The sequence below is a fragment of the Centroberyx gerrardi genome, chromosome 2 (assembly GCF_048128805.1).
Source record: "Centroberyx gerrardi isolate f3 chromosome 2, fCenGer3.hap1.cur.20231027, whole genome shotgun sequence".
Taxonomy (NCBI): domain Eukaryota; kingdom Metazoa; phylum Chordata; class Actinopteri; order Beryciformes; family Berycidae; genus Centroberyx; species Centroberyx gerrardi.
Genome location: NC_135998.1, coordinates 25,672,554 through 25,685,230, shown reverse-complemented (window position 1 = coordinate 25,685,230; position 12,677 = coordinate 25,672,554). Strand labels below are relative to the sequence as shown.

Below are 12,677 nucleotides of genomic sequence, written 5' to 3'. Positions count from 1 at the left end.
GACTAAACTTGTTCAACTAGTAAACTTGCTACCTACCTCTTCACTTGTCATTGTGGGACATGTAACCTTCAGCGGGAGATAAATAACCGGCGACACTTCTCTGTAGGTACGTTTAGCTTAGCTATTAGCATTTATGCACCGTCCTTCGCTAGGTTTGTCTTTGCTGTGCTTTATTTACAAATGTGTTGCGGTTTCTATCGCCCTGTAGTGGTCAGAAAATCGCTTATTGCCGCTTTAATCTTTGAATGTTGCTTTATGCTTCTGTGGTGTTATTTTTATTTTAAAAGAACATTTTGGGGTTAAATATTTAAAAGTTCAATCTCAGAAACTGCATTTCAGCTTGGTACTATGAGGTTCTACTTCCCATCCAATCATAAACTTATATTGTGCACAAGCCAGAAAATAGGACTTTTTTTTTTTTTTTTTTAAATAAGTGACACTATCACTACACTTTTTCATGATAATAATCAAGGCTAAGTGAGGATTTTAGGCTTAATCAAGGCTAATCGCTGGTTTACCAACAAACCACTATCCCTCTAATGTGCTAGCTGGCACTAGATACCCAAGTCTAGCTACGGAGTCTAACATGAGATGGTCTAGAACAATCATTGTTTTAATTAATGTAGTGATGAATCTATAACAATGCAATATCAACGAACCCCTGTCCACTGCTCACCATCCCAGGTAATGCACCAAAACTCTGGTGACACACTGAGTTAGCCAGCTGGGTGTTGAATGAATATTCCTGTCAGAAACAGCATGTAGAGAGAATGAGTGAGACGGATGAACACAGCAGAGCAGCCACATCAGTAAAAAAGGCAGAAAAAAGGGAGATCAAGAGAGAAAAAAGGCCAGGAAGAGAGAGTCCAATCCAATGCCAACAACAGTGGACAAGGAGTACTACAACAATATGAGCAGAAAATGAGATTTCTCTTACTATGAGACAAATAACAGAAGCCGAACATACAATAACATGCTGGTAAGTACATCGCTGAACTGATAGATGTTGTAAATTGTTTTAAAATTGTAATATTCTAAAAGTTGTGTGTTATGAAATGAGTTTTTAAAGTGAAACCTGTTTATGAAGTGAAATTTCCTGTTTGGAAACTGACATTATGGTGATTAGCAGAACTCACGATGTAAGGCTTAGGATTTAAAGGAGTGTAAATATGATCCAAATGTAAAATACGATACCAAGGTTGGTTTGATGCAATCGTATCAGGTCTCCCAGTGAAGCTGAGGTTACCTCATTGTAAACCGTGAGATAGAAGCTTCCAGAACCAAACCCAGATGTACGATTTTGATATTTTGCATTGAACGCACCATGTGGCTTGAAAGACAGATTTCACTACTCAACAGTTTTGCCAGCTGGTCTGTCAAAACTTTGACAGACAGACCAGCATCACCGACCTGCACTCCAGCCTGACAGAACCTTATAATTCCAATGTCACAAATAAATCAGACATGATTTACAGCACAAAACATTTTTTTTTTATTGTTCAAGCAGATTACTGCCGCACATTGCTGTTTGCAATATGATGACAAAAACATAAATTTTTTTTCCTTAAATGTTCTAATACAGTATTTAGTGTAAAAAACTTGTAGCCTGAGAGGGATAAAAGGCTTTTTGGAGTTCTGAAGCGAGTGGTGAAGAGGTCATTGGAGGGATGGAGAGTGAAAACATTGTTTGTGTTTGTCCATCATGGGAATGTCCATACAAGTCAGAGACAACACTACTATTAAAATCTGCTCCCAGTGGCTGGTAAGGAGCATCTGTTAGAAACGAGTACAAACTTAGTCCTTCCTGTGGGATCTCTGGCTGGGACGGCCATCATGAGAGTCTCTTGTTAGACAGTCTGGGGGTCTTGGGCAGGCGGACACTGGTGGTTCTGGGGGGGGGACTAGGACAAGTCTAGAGGCTTCCCAGCTGGTTCAGGCTTGGAGGACTTGTCCCTGTCCTAGGGAACAACGCAGTCACTGGTTCAGACAGAGGGCCTAGACTTAACACCCATTACACTCCCTCGTATCCTTCCTTTCAGCTTACTGGGATATTTTGGGACTTAAGTTCACACAAAGAATGAACAAACACTCACTGAACACAATCCACATAAAAAAACATCATACACAAAAGTTATTCACAGTCCATAAAATGAATACTTTTTCACTTGTGACTTGGATGTAAATGGCATTGGAATAAATGCGCCTTCATGCTGATGCCGTTCAACAACGTGCTCCTGTATATAAAGCAATATCAATCATATTTCGCACATGGAAATATTCTGCATGACACAACGTTGCCTGAAACTGTATGCTTACTTCCAACATGAGCAATTTGCCTTGGTCACTTAATCCCACAGAGGCTTGAATTCGCTTGCTGGATATGGAGCAAAAAGACGGAACCTTTGCATGGTGAGAACAGCGAGAGGTTGGAAACACACAAAGTCTCACAGCAACTGTGTTCTTATTTGTGTCCCAAATTACTCCTGTACTTTTTTTTTTGTTAAGTTTACAAAAATGATAAACTTAGTATCATTATTTAACATTTCATGACTTTTCCAAAAGTTTAATGGGGCAGTGTCTGATGATCCACAAATGGAATTTTGATTAGAAAATATGTTTTAGCAAAAGATGTTATTCTGCCATTTAATATTCACTGAATTATCCGTTTACAAGTCACAAGTGAATTTTTTATATCACATATTTATGGATTGTGCTCTGTGAGTGCATATGTTGGTTCTTGGTGGGACTTAAGTTCCAATATCCTCTCCATAACAGTAAAAACTGTTATGTTGCAAGTAAAAAAAGGCTTAATCTTGAATGCTGAATATTTCATGGGGTTAATAATGTCTGAATGTTTAACTGTAACTGTTGCTTCTGCCATGGTGGAGTTCATTTAGGTCATTTTCAATATAACAACTGACCAACAATAGCTAAATCCAATGCTGTCATGCTGGAATATCAAGCATGGGACAGGCGGGACGGTCTCCGCTGCACCAGGTGCTCATTTGCCCTTCAGGCGTGAGTTCAGTTCTGGGGTCCATGTAGGCACACCTCCAGTGTTGTACGTGTTGCACGAGTGTACTGTATTAAATGGAACTGAAAAATCGGGTTGTTCAATGGGAGGAAGTGTTGATGAAAATACACCACTGTGCCTGACGAAGTGTGTATCTCTGTGTGTGTGTGTGTGTGTGTGTGTGTGTGTGTGTGTGTGTGTATATATATATATATATATATATACGCACGCACTGGGTGTCAGAAGATCTGAAGGAACGGGACTCATTTCCATGGCGTCTTTAACAGTCACTTGGTGCTGTCTGCACCCATGGATGAGTCCTCCTCAGCGTGCATCTTGTAGCTGCCATTGTGTTGGGCACACGGTGATGATGTCATGTCCTCGCTGGGTGTGGCCGAGTCTTCCCCGTCACTTTCGTAGTCTTCCTTTTCTTCCCTGTTATAGTCCCTTTGCACCTGAAATGACACAACTCATTCAGATGACCAGCAAACAAGGCTGATCAGCAGCTGCCACGCAAGTTGTATTAGCTGTAAAGTGACATTTCAATATCCGTTGGAATAAATGACTTGAGTGAAAAAGACCCCTAAATATATTACTAATAAAATAACCCAAAGCCTCAATCTGAATTTCCATTTACATCAAGTCAAGTGTACTTTTGTCACAATGTGTTTTTCAGAGGAAGAACATGCAAATAAATACTGAGAAAAAAAAAAAAAAAAATACAAAACAAGTGAAAACTAGCTTAGTGCTAGTTTCAAGCTCACCACCTGTTTTGCCTGTGAGGTTGACCAACGTAACAGCTTAAAGTATCAAACCCAAGTGTATCAATTATACATTCACAATTTCCAATAATTCCCAACATCGAGGCTAAGCTGATGACATCACACAAATGACAAAAAAAATCAAGAAGGCCCAAGGCAACCTGCTTAGGCCCGTAAATGACTTTAGTCTCAGAGGAGGTGAATCTAGAAGCATTCTCACTGCATGACCCCCTCAAAAAAAAAACATCAACAAACTCTCTCTTGCGATTCTAGAGTGACATTGTGCTGATTATGCTTTAATTTATAGACAGCACATTTGAGCAAGGACATAGTAAGGACAGCTGCTCACTTGTCAGTACTAGCCAAGTAGCCGGAGCTACCCAGTGGTTTTTGGCCCGGTCTCTGAAGCGGCCTCTCCACATGGCTTCAGCGGCTTAAGTGAAATTAAACGGATGAATGTTCAGACAAGGAATTAAAGCGTGTTCAAACCGGGCTGCAGACCGGGACGTCCTGAAAAGTAGGCCCAGTCATTTCTCTGTTTCGGTTTTTCTGCCACCTGAAGCAGAGAGAGACGTGCAGTGGGAACATTGGCTCTGATTGGTCGATTAACAGCCAATCGCGCTGCTAGACAACTTTGCTAAGTGACTTTGCTATCTAGGGCCACAACAAGCATTTCTGATTTGTCAGCATTGTAGAAAAGGAAACCTACCTGTCATCAATCTTTTAATGTTTAAAATTAAGGAGTCGAGGTGTTATAGCTTATTCCACCATCATGGAATAACATGTATTGTCTGCATACGAGTAACAGACATTGTCATATTTTTGGATAATATTTCTGATTTGGAGAATGTGAAGTGAAACCAACACGAGACCAAGGACACAAAACAGGCAGCATTACCATCTAGTAAGACAAATTGGTATCCAGTCAGATCTGGATCTGAATAAAGTGACACAGTAGCTTGCCAGAGGTGTCATTTGTCTAGCGGAGGCCCTGGCTGGCACTGCAGACACCTACACTGTAGCTACGGTGACATTTTGACACTGAACCACAATTAGCCTTCAGACGCACGACCAGCTTGGAGAATGACTGAAGTGGAATGTGAGAAACATGTGGGATGTTCTCACAACTTGCCATCTCTCACATAATAGCTTTTTCTACACGCACAACTTTCAACCCTTACATGACCTGCACTTCACACATCCATAGATAAGACTACATGGCAATACTGTATAGACTCTGCAGTGCAACTCCAAACGCACGCATCTGCATGAGCGCTTTCGAGTGGTTTCCAAGTGGAACATTTGTTCACCTGTCTGCTGATTGTTATCGATGCAAAAGATGAAATGTGACGAGTCTAAAAAGCGTCATCTTTTATCTCAAGAGCATTCTGATACGATCTTTGTAGGAGACCTTTCAAAAGTAGGCCAGTGTTCATGTGCTTTATGATGTCTCCATCATAAAAGAGAGAAGGGGAAACACAGAGAGGAACAAGTTGACCAAAGCAACACACTCTCAATTTTTCGGAACTTATACGAGTGCCGAGTACTTTATTATGTAGATCGGCTGAGCGACCCTCAGTGACCCTAAAAAGAGTAACATATTGCAGCTTTTAATGTGCAGCACATGCCCAGTGAATCTTTTGAACACAGGACTCAAAACACATTTTTTAATACCACCAGATGTTGAATACACATGGCTAAATATTACTTTACTTTTGACTTTAGTTTCAAGCACTTGACATATGCCATTAGATCATTTTAGATTTTTACATTCAAAGACACTGTTTAGTCAAGACTTGCAGATTCTGAACATACAAGGCCTTTCATTAGCCTCAAGTGGCTCAGGAGTGGAGAGATTATCAGATTGAAATTTAAACTGTGTATTCATAGGATTGTCAATTATGTTGTACCAAAATATGTAATTATTTTTCTCTGGTTAGTGATGTCCAGAGTTATCCCACTAGAGGGAGCAGCACTTTCTGGAGCTCCTCAGAGTGCTGCTGCACAGTGGCAACAAAGCTGTTAACCTTTTGTTGTTGCCAGTCATAATATAAGAAGACTATGTAACTTTTTACATTATATTCCTCCTTAGCACAATAACATACCCTTCATTTGTGCTTTCACTTCCTCTGTTTTTCTTTTCTCTCTCTTATCGGGCACCTGACCAGTAGTGTGGTTTGGACATCTTGCCGTTTGATTGCCGTGAATCGATTCATTATGATTGACAGTTTGACAGGACCTATGATTGGCCGACTGCTCTGCTCCATCAGATTAAGTGAAGACGTGCCACTCTGCTCACTATATAAGTGTATATAACAAACTACACAATTAAATTCATTCCATTGATGTTTTGGACACGAATGCCTTCATCAGAATGGAAGCCATTACATTCTTTACAATTGACTTTTGTGGGGAAAGGCAGTGTGTTCACGCCGAGCAGAGTGTGAACACGCAATGTGTGGGTGTGCACAAGTGTGAATGCTTTCTAAAACAGTGGATTTAGTGAAGACTTTCGCTACATATACATGTAAATACAGGTCTTTTGGACTCACAATGCAACCATTTGGCTTTAGGACACTTGAATTAAGATGCACAAGCTACACTGAGAAATTTTATAGTAATTTTTTGCAGTTTTTGGAACTCTAAACAACCAGTAGAACCAATTCCCAGCCACTTCAGTTGTTTTGAAGAAGGCGGACACTAAGCTGTAGTGTCACCGGTGTTTCCACTTATGAGGTTGAGTAGATAATGACAAAATTTGCATTTTTGGGTGAACTATTCCTTTAAAGTATCTGTATCGGGACAGCTTCATTTGGCAATCTGAGTATGAGTACTTGGGAGCTGGATCGGCGCCGACTACAGTACTACAGACACTTATCAGTGCACCTCTACAGGGACGTTTTGGTTAAGTCAGAGATTCCTAAAATAATACCTTTGTTACCTTCACGGGTTTAGCCTTGCGGTTCATCCTCTCCTCATCTTTGCGGCTCCTCTTCCTGGATGTGGACCGGTCCTTTCTGTCCCTGCTGCGCTCCCTCCTCTTGTCTTTCTTGCCCCTGGAAGAGGCCAAAGAAAACAAGTCAAACGTAAGACTCTGCCAAGGCCACCAAATGCCTCTGGGAATAAGTGGTTGTTAATCCATCTAGCGTGGGTCCGATGGAAGGAAACGGTTTGGTAAGGCAGGGTGGAGATGTGCTGGGTTTTACCTCTTCGGTGAGGGTGATCTAGCTTTCCTCCGAGGGCTCCTGGACCGATCTCTGCTCCTCCTCCTGTGGCCCCTGATGACACCACATTCATTAGATTAGGTACATTTTCTGAGGGAGAACGTGAGTGTGCTTGCTGACAAAGCAACACTGTGCATGTGTGCGTGCGTGTATGAACAAATTGACTTAAAAATTAGGGATGCAAACACATCAGGGGTCAAAAAGGTGATAAAAACACAAAGATGCATTACAGCTAGTGGGGTCATGCTCCCCGGAGAGAGGTTTTTTTTTTTAAATATGTGGGTTTTTTTAGGTCAAGTAAATGTCACTACAAAACTACATGTGTATCACTTTGATAAGCAATTCCACGTTGTTGCTTTGAGACATCCATTCGCTCCAACAAATATTCCCACACCAAGTGAACGCAGCATACAGCCTCATTCACCAACAGAGGGCATTCAATGTTTTTTTATTGCTTATTTGATATATTCCTTTTTTTATATACTGCTTATACTCGTCTTTTTCTCCACTGACTTCTATTACCTTTGCTGCTGCAACCCTAATTTCCCCAATATAAGTGTGATCTTATCTTAAAAGAAATCACAAAGTTAGGGATCAAGATTCAGGCTGTGTATATTTCTGCTCTATTAATTTTTCAATCTTTCACTTCGGTGACTTCAAGGCATTTTCATCAAATAGTTTAGTATTATATTTAGTTTAGTCATACTTGGAGCGACTGCGGCTGTGCCTCCTGTCTCTGGAGCGAGAGCGCCTCTTGTGGCCGCTGCGGGAGCTGTGGGAGTCGCCCACCTTCGGCCACAACCTCTGAGACGGTTTGCTCCTGCAGGGGAGGAGAACAGCGTCACCGACAATGACAATAAGCATATCAGCGTGTTATCTAAAGTGACAAAGTTACAGAAGTCCAGAGACCTGTTGAGGTTCGGTACCTGTGTTTCGATCGGGACCTTTTCCTGCGCGTCCTCGAGTGCGAGCGGGACCGCGTGCGGGACCGGCGCGGCCTCCTGGAGCGACTGGGGGAGTGCTTCTTCTCATCCGCTAAAACGAGAGCGGCAGCGTCAGCGTCAGAGCTCGACACCACTTCACTTCAGATCTGCGTCACCATGACCCGACGCATGCAGCACATCATAACAGACTGCGGTTTTGTACCTGGTTCTATGGCGGCCGCGATGGTAGACTGGGCCTCCCTCACCCTCTTCATCACGCTCTCCAGCTCCTTTGCAGCGGCCTGCGGCGTCAACTCCGGCGGCTTCACTATGGCATTGTTGGAATGATTAATCCTGGAAAACAACAACACAATCCCAGCTGACACCAACAGCGGCTTTCACACTCTCAAAAACAACATGAAACTGCTACATTTCTCTCCGACTGAACTACTGCTATTGTTTGATTTACAATGTCTGATGCTGGGATTGACTGTACTGAAATACTGGAATGCGTACTTCAAGGGTCTGTCTCCAAACATGACTCCGTTGAAGGTCAGGGCTCGGGACACGGAGTCCTGGTCAACGAACTCTACGAAGGCGAAGCGCGTCGGCTGAGTCTCGTCTCCGGCCATCCGCACAAACTTCACTTCTCCCACCTGCTTGAAGAACTCCAGCAGCTGTTCCGCAGTGGTGGTCTACGGATGAAAGACAGCATGTTATAACCGCAGCATCATGCCAAGAGCCAGTCACTGTTTTGCAAATGTAACACAAGAAGATACGAGAGATAATCAGATGGGAATATAGACAGATTTGGAAAAAAAACAAATCATCCTCCCGTGAAGGCAACATATGATACGGTTCCGACTGGAAGAGTATATCTGATCCAGATTCAGCGTTTGCTACCTGCGAGTTCAGGTTGCCAACATAGACGGTCCTCCTGATCTCATCGATTTTAGAGGGATCCACATTCCCCATGAGGGGGGGCTGGGAGAGCGCTGATGATGATGACGATGATGCCGCCGAGTTGTCCAGGACAGCCGACGGCCGATTCACTATGGGAAGGTTCAACTGCTGGTGTAACGCAAAAAAACACACACACACACACTTCATGTTAAACTCACATGACCGGCACATGAGAGAAGCAGAGGACGAAGAAGAAGCTCACTCACATTCTGAATGGGAGCTGGAGTGGGAATTGGTAGCAGTCCCCCACCAGGAATCAGATTGGGCACGGGGGCGGCCGGGGCCAAGAGCGACAAGGCCTTGGCCTCCTCCGGGATCTTCCCTGCAGGACAGAAGCAGGTGTTGGTGAAGGCAATAGAGGGACTTTCCTCTCTGTCTCCTCTATGTCTGCACAATTAGCCCACTGTATTCTAGAGAGAAAGAGAGCATAAACTTCCTCACACAGCCTACAAGTGTTCTACAGTCTAACCATGGTATACTGGAGACCGAGCATCCTTACTTTGGTTTCATTAGAGTTAAATATTCTCCTCAGTCAATCTGAATTATTATTGGCAAAGAACTTCAAAAGTCTTTTACTTTTTTTTTTCTCACAAACAAAAGAAAAACTGATTTTGTCCTTGGTCTCTTTTCATAGATCAAAAAAAGAAAAGAAAAAAACAATGCAGAGAATGAGTCAACACTTTGATGCATGGGTCACCTGTACTGGAAACATATTGGTCATGAACCATACGATATCAAGCATGGGCGCTTTTCCGTGGGGGGGGAGGGGGGGCGCGATCGTTTCGCAGTGTTGGAAAGGTGCGCAACACAAGACAACCCCAATGGCTGCATCACTAATAGCACACAGGACATCAAATACAGAAAAGAACAACAATTTTAAGAATTGTAGGAAATGTTAACCAAAAAAAAAAAGAAGAAAACATCGAATTAGGAATCTTTCTCATGTCAATCCTGATTAAATCTGCTGCTTTCTTGGTGGAGAAGAGAGGTGTGTTAAAGAGAAGAGCTTTACACTTAAGAGTTGGAATATTATTAACATTATGAGGATGCACCAGACTGATAAAGAAAAAAAAACATAACTACAGATCCACTTCACCATAAACTGGAGGCACTGAGTATGAATTACCGTATCTGTAACACGACAAGTCTGCTTCCTAAACACTTCCAGTGCTAGGAAATATATTTCCAAACATAATAACAACGCAAAGCATTAACGCCTGTGTCACGACTGTCCAAGTCAAAAAGATAATGAGGTTTAATGGATGGTTTCTTAGCTGCTAAAGATCCATTTCAAAGCTGCAGTGCACAAAATGTGAGGGAAAACTCTTAAACGTTGATTAGAATTTACAACATACTTTGTCCAAATGAGGGAGAGGTTTTGTTATTGGGTCTCACGCTTAACATGACTAGCCCCTCACTATATCAACAAGAGTAGGAGACAAAGAGAGTAAAGTGTTAGTCATCTTCATAGCACCCCATGTGTGATACGCATCCCACCGGTATGCCGTAGCAACCTGGACAGAACCCAATCACACACAAGTTGCAGCTGTAGAAGCAGAGAGAGAGAGGGGGGGTGGGGGTTGGACAAAAATCAAAACAAACCAAAATAACAAATATAAAAACAACGCTAGAGATAGGCAATACTGTAGTTTCTAGATAGAGACAGCAGAGAGTGGACAACATGGGAAAGTATGAAAGGAAACAAACCAAAAGAAAAGAAAAATAAATAAAAAGAGACAAGGTGTCCATCTTGGAAGGTTCAGCGGGCTATTCTCCTGGTCACATTCCCCCCTTGAAGGCTGCGTTGGCCCGATCGGGGATAGTGGCTTGGAAAACAATGCCTGACTCAGGCTAGTGTAGTGTAACAGCTGGGCCAGTCTAGTCATCTGATATGCACACATAATCACACAGAAAAAACATACAAAACCAAATTAATAAACTCAGTAGCCATCCAGCACCAAGTCACGTGGACAAAAGCATCAAGTTAGAGGCGATATTATTTTATTTTATTTTTTTAGCTATACATAAGGGAACAACAGTGGCACCAAAAGAGAGGGAAATTTAAAGGGGGGAAAAGGTACCAAAAATAAGATGAAAAAGAGAGAAAAAAGATTAAGTTAGCTGTATTGCCATGTACTTATTTTACCATTTTCTTAAAACTACTAATCACTATTCTTTATGGAAAAAAAGAAAACACCAAACACTAGCTACTAGTTTCTTAGATCCCAGTGTTTACAGTGGGGTAAGCCCATAAATATTACTGTCAATTTGTCTTGAAGCTTGAAAAAAAATCAAAGTAACTAGAATTAATGTTTTCTACTGTTGAAACCACCTTGTGTCACCAAGCACAGCAACCTGAACTACTGATACTATGACTGTGTGCAATTAGGTTTAAGTGAGGTGATGATACGACCTGTGAATGTTGCAGTTTCTCTGTGTCACATAAGGTTAAATATGAACTCGTCAACGGCATAAATTGCCTTTATTTCGATGTGTGTGAGGGGGGGAAATATCCCAGAATTCATCCCAAACAGAAGTGAAGGCTGAATTCAGGGGAAGGAGGCCACAACAAGTCCAGTGAGACAACCCTAAACATCTTTTCATTGCACTCACCTTCCGCACATGGCACTACTATCAGAGCTCTGTCAATAAAAACAGTATTGGTTAGATGTTGCGCCACACCAACACTGGAAGGTTCTCGGTACTTTATATAGCACACTTTGGACGAGAACGACAGAGGCGCATTGCTGTGAACGACAAGAACAGAAAGGATAGTTGTTAATTACAGCCAGTTCACGCGTGAGGAGTTTCCACCAGGCTTATTTTTCATGATTATCCAGACTGGGAAAGGGCCGCAGATCCAGGCTGTCGCCTTATCAGACATGCCCAGGTGGGCTGCGCTTACTCCGGCGGGTAGAGCCGCAGCTCCTCGATGTCCCCCAGGAAGCCGAACAGAGTGCGCATCTGCTCGCTGCTCACGGCTGAAGACAGGTTGGTGATCTGGACGACAGCGGTTCCCGGTATCCCACTCATTTCGCCCCGGTGATAAAAAATCCACAAAAAAAAAAAAATCAATGAGACGAATTAAAGAGTGGTGTTTGCAGGATATCTCGCAGTCATCCCGGTCGGCGCGCTGCAGAAAGTATTCCAGGCAGGCGAAGCGAGAGGTCTCACTCCCTGCCTTCTTTCTCTGCTTGTTGTTATTTTGAACGGCGGCTCGCATCCGAGCTGCAGGTGCACTAGCGCCCCCTACCAGGCTGGAGTTTGCGCCAAACACTTGCTACATTCCTCTGTTGACACAACAACCTGACAAACTACTGCATCCTGCTCAGGGCTGTAGTGATAGTTGATCAGGTGGTGTACTGCTAAGTAGGTGGGAAGTAAGTGGGTATCCTCTCTTATATATTTCAGTAGGCTGATAGGTAGGTGTACTCCAAATTGCCAGAAAAAGAGGTGGGTATACTCCATATACCTGCATATACCCTCTACTATGCCATAGATCCTACTTATTAACCCACACTCAGATATTTGAATATACTGGTATAAACAGGGTTCACTGATGGAATATTAAACAAAGATGTCATATTATTATTTATTACTTTATTACCTATTGGATGTTTACCTGTCTTTAATGTAGGATACTGTTCAACTTTGCATGTTCCAACCACAGAAATTGTGTTATAGGCTATTGTATACAAATATCCCACATCTCTTGCCAACTCTTAATAACTTAATAACCTCCATGACCATTTCTCAACCCAATGCCTCCTTTGCAAGTGTATCCACTCTTTCA

The 12,677-nt window shown here is 42.5% G+C and overlaps 1 protein-coding gene across 8 annotated transcripts in view; it reads right to left on the bottom strand.

Moving 5' to 3' along the window:
• srek1 (splicing regulatory glutamine/lysine-rich protein 1) overlaps positions 1 to 12,025 on the bottom strand; it is a 31,769-nt gene extending 19,744 nt beyond the window's left edge. The window contains exons 1-11 of one of the 8 annotated variants that reach the window (XM_071901769.2): positions 11,790 to 12,025; positions 11,498 to 11,631; positions 9,091 to 9,206; positions 8,825 to 8,992; positions 8,438 to 8,616; positions 8,145 to 8,275; positions 7,925 to 8,033; positions 7,705 to 7,818; positions 6,981 to 7,052; positions 6,707 to 6,830; positions 1,469 to 3,468 (exon numbers count right to left, since the gene is read on the bottom strand). In XM_071901769.2, coding sequence (XP_071757870.1) covers positions 3,301 to 3,468; positions 6,707 to 6,830; positions 6,981 to 7,052; positions 7,705 to 7,818; positions 7,925 to 8,033; positions 8,145 to 8,275; positions 8,438 to 8,616; positions 8,825 to 8,992; positions 9,091 to 9,206; positions 11,498 to 11,631; positions 11,790 to 11,917 — 1,443 coding nt within the window. In that variant the 5' untranslated portion in view covers positions 11,918 to 12,025 and the 3' untranslated portion in view covers positions 1,469 to 3,300. Of the gene's footprint in view, positions 1 to 1,468; positions 3,469 to 6,706; positions 6,831 to 6,980; positions 7,053 to 7,704; positions 7,819 to 7,924; positions 8,034 to 8,144; positions 8,276 to 8,437; positions 8,617 to 8,824; positions 8,993 to 9,090; positions 9,207 to 9,581; positions 11,059 to 11,497; positions 11,632 to 11,789 lie in introns of those variants that run through there. The other 7 variants (XM_071901772.2, XM_071901770.2, XM_078287209.1 and 4 more) reach the window with 7 other exon arrangements.
• Positions 12,026 to 12,677: the final 652 nt, after the last annotated feature.